Source organism: Polistes canadensis, unplaced genomic scaffold, assembly GCF_001313835.1.
Source record: "Polistes canadensis isolate GaletaPanama2010 unplaced genomic scaffold, ASM131383v1 scaffold_20, whole genome shotgun sequence".
Lineage (NCBI taxonomy): Eukaryota > Metazoa > Arthropoda > Insecta > Hymenoptera > Vespidae > Polistes > Polistes canadensis.
Genome location: NW_014569567.1, coordinates 382,576 through 386,577, shown reverse-complemented (window position 1 = coordinate 386,577; position 4,002 = coordinate 382,576). Strand labels below are relative to the sequence as shown.

The following is a 4,002-nucleotide window of genomic DNA, read 5'->3' as shown; positions in this document are numbered from 1 at the left end:
TCCTGAGAATCTTTTTCCCTTACAAACAAAAAAAAAAAAAAAAGAAAAGTAATAATATTAACCTACTGTGTGTCGATATGTATTTCGAGATCATCTCCAATTTTTGATGTCCTTGTTTCCTTCGAGAGAAAAAAAAACAAAAGAAAGAAAAAAAAAAAGAAAGAAAAATTCAATAACGCCGAAGATGCGCCGCCCTGTGCCCTTGAAATTAGTTGAAACCGATCCTGTCTTTGTTGCAGATGGACATGAAGTCTGTTGGGTCGTTCTACTACGAGAACTTTGTAAGTGAAGAACTAAGCAATGCAATCATAACGCGCGTTCACGACGTTGTCTTTTATTTTGTTTTTTTCTATTAATAATAATATTAATTATAATACGTAATATAATATATATTAAACAAATTTGAAATATCGATTGATTTTATTCGCGAGAATATTTGATATAAATATAATCGTCTCGTTGTGTGTATCGATTGGCAAATATATTTTCCCTCGCGTCTTTTATCGTTGACAATGTAAAAAAAGGTCTATTCGATGTACGTGGCAAGGCGCGAGAAGATAAAATGAAAAAAAAGTTGAAGATTCAAAAAGTACCCTGCCGCTCCTGAATGGGAAAAAAAAGGAAAGCAGACAAGTTCTTCCTTCGCAGAGGAAAAAGAAGCGCAAGGACGTTTAAAAAAGATATCTAACTAAACGCGGAGCCTGTGTTGGGTTCGGTGAAGACGCGGACGATCTCTCGACGGAAGCTTCCAACCTTCGAGAGGACGTCGGGTTCGTACGAGTATCAAATAATACTAATCGTTATTTTGTTTTTTAATTTGTTTTTCAGGCCTTCCCAGGAATGGTTCCGTATAAACGACCGGCGGCCGACAAGTCTGGTATGCCGGTCTATCAGCCGACCGGTGCGACGACCTTAATGCAGTTGCAGCAGCCCTTCGTGCCTGTGTCATGTGAGTACACTGGAACACCACCCCTACCTACCCAAACCTCTAACCATTCGGTCATGCAACCCCCGAACGTGCAAAGCAACCACCACCACCACCACCACCACGCGGTGGTGCAGTCCTCCTCTTCCTCCCAGGGAACCGGCGGCGTCTCTGTCGGTAACTGCGCCGACGCCAACAATAGCGTCCTCATGGATCCGTGCAACAATCCGCCGCCGCCGCCGCCGACAACCGGCGACAATAACAGTAGCGTTAGTAATGCCGGTAACAAACAGACCCTCGTTAATGCCCAGAATCATGACGGCGAAAATGCGCGTAACTCCCCCGAATTGAATCACTCGAGTCCGGCGATTCAACAGCAAGCTCAGCAACAAGCTCAACAGCAAGCTCAGCAACAAGCTCAGCAACAAGCTCAACAACAAGCGCAACATCAACACCAACAACAACAGCAACAACAACAGCAACAACAACAACAGCAGCAGCAGCAACAGCAACAACAACAACAGCAACAGGCTCAGCAGCAAGCGGCGCAGCAACAAGCTGTTGCTCAAGCTCAACAAGCTGCTCAACAGCAGGCACATCAACAGCACCAACAGCAACAACATGCTCAACAACACGCTCAACAACAACTCCAACAACATCATCAGCAGCAAATGAATCAATTGGCTTTATCGGCCGTACCGCCGTCCATGAGCCCATTGACATCAATGGCTGGATTGACATCAATGCCAGGTGTCGTCAACATGGCTTCGATGGCCAATATGGTCAGCATGGCAAACGCTTCGTCTATGACTAACCTATCTTCCATGAGCAATTACTCGGTTGCGAATATGGCGAATTTAAACATGTTGAATACGCTCGGCATGTCCGGATTACCGACGCATCTCGACGCTGCTGCTTTGGCCAAGGAGGTGGCTCAGAAGAATTACGCGAAAGCAATCAAATTGTCGCAGGCGTCGCAGTCTTATGGTATTAGTCAACTGACGGCACTTAATTATACCGGGGTAGCATTGAACAAGCAAACCTTGGTGAATCCAGCGAGTGCCGCAGCCGCTGCAGCTGCGGCTGGACCTGGATCTGCTTTACAAGCTAGCGCTTTGTCCGGAAGTACTGGGACACAGAGATCAGTGATCCCTGGACTGGCCGGTATCCCCGGTGCGCTGACGTCGCCTCTTTCAGCTGGCATACTAGCATATTCGAGACCTCAACCAACCGCCACACCTATTAATCCGTACTCCCTGATCAGACAACAGATCCTACCGAGCCATTACGTCCAAGCATCGATACCCGGTGTCCCTGGAGCGACCGCAGCTGCTGTTCAGGCATCTCCCTACGTCCAGAATCCGTACGCCGTTTTACCAGGTATGGCTGGTGTACCTGCTGGCGTAGCAGCCGCGGCAGGTGTACCAACCGTACCTCAGATACCGCAAATCCCCAATCCCGCGACGATAGCGGCGCAACCGCAGGTCGCCATACCGGTCAGCTCCGGTGTGATCATGCAACCCTATAAGAAGATGAAGACTTCGTAAATAGCGCCGCTTTTAAAGCTCCTTGGCTTGTCTCCGTAGCAAAAGGTCTGTCATGCTCTTTTCTGACCCAATTTCTTCTCTCTCTCTCTCTCTCTCTCTTTCTTTTACTCTCAATCTTTCTTGTTTGTATCTCATTGATTCTTTTAAAAATTTCGAAAAAATTTCTTCCTCTATAGTAATTCACTCTCAAGCGTTACGTAAAAGTGCAATTTTTCGATTAATTTTAATAAACAAGACGAACAACCACGTCTAAACTAACTGGATCGTTAATCAATCTTTCTATCGTCAAAAAATTGTTAACAATTTATGTCATTTTTGTCGTGAAAGCAATGATAAGAAAACAAGGTAAAGAGAGAGAGAAAGAGAGAAAGAGAGAGAGAGAAAGAGAGTGAATATTTCGGTCGAGCGAACGCGAAACTTCGGGAGAAATGAGATAAGATGAGATGAAACGAGACACGCCATACAATGAAAAAAAAGTTCCGAAAATAGATTCATTTTCTAGTCAGACATTGTCGGTGAACAGTGCCTTATTGATCCGATTCCTCGTTTGAGCGTTTTTTTTAAAACGTAAGACGAATAGAAATGAGATAGAGAAAAAAAAAAAGAAGAAAAAAAAAAAAAAGAGAACGACGAGAATCGCACGACGATACTCCTGCGTTTAATTTGTGTGCGCGTGTGTGTTACGTTGTCGGGTTGGTGAATTTAATTAGTTGATGATCCGCGTGATCGGTAATTAATTATGGCTGCGCGCGCGCGCGCGCGCACGGCTTAGGTTTTTGTCGTTCCGATATCGTGTTTCTACCTAAATCCAATATCTGCCGGACGACTTGCCGCGATCCTTTGGATTCGTCCAACGAAAAATTACGAGAAGAAAACAAAAACAAAAAAAAATATGAAAAGAGAGAAAAAAAAAATATTTAAAAGAAAAAGGGAAGAAAAAAAATGTAATTAAAAAATATGCTTGCGAGAGACAAACGGATTCTTGGAATGGACCGAAGTTTACGCCCAATAATCGTGATTTACATATTATCTATTATATTATTGCGTACTTTATTTTTTATTTTTATTTTTATTTTATTATAACTAATAATCTTGTTTGTTTGTTTATTCTATTTTGTTCCTTCGTGTTTTTTTCTTTTACTATTATTATTATTATTATAATATTAATAATAATATTAATGTTAGAGGCAGTGAAGTATTAAAAAATTGTGAATACTTCATTATTAAAATATTTCGCGTTTATTAATTATTTTATTACAGAGACATTATCTATGTTACGTCATCGTTTTACGATTCCTCGTTCTGTTTTTATAGATTAATAATGATTAATAGCGTCAGGGAGTTCTTGTGGACACGTCTTATGTATACCCTGGGGGAAGAGTAACTGGGATATCATAGGAAAAGAAAAAAATGAAAAAGAAAGAAAGAAAGAGAAAGGAAAAAAGACCCGAATAGTGTAGAAAAAATCTCGTCAAAACGTGTTCGATTGTTGCAATATTTTTATTTTGGAATTATTATTATTTTTTTTAT

The 4,002-nt window shown here is 41.8% G+C and overlaps 1 protein-coding gene across 1 annotated transcript in view; it reads left to right on the top strand.

Moving 5' to 3' along the window:
• LOC106793878 (polyhomeotic-proximal chromatin protein) overlaps positions 1–2,472 on the top strand; it is a 63,495-nt gene extending 61,023 nt beyond the window's left edge. The window contains exons 4-5 of the mRNA XM_014761156.1: positions 829–1,365; positions 1,435–2,472. Of these exons, the coding sequence (XP_014616642.1) occupies positions 829–1,365; positions 1,435–2,472 (1,575 nt within the window). The remainder of the gene's footprint in view (positions 1–828; positions 1,366–1,434) is intronic.
• Positions 2,473–4,002: the final 1,530 nt, after the last annotated feature.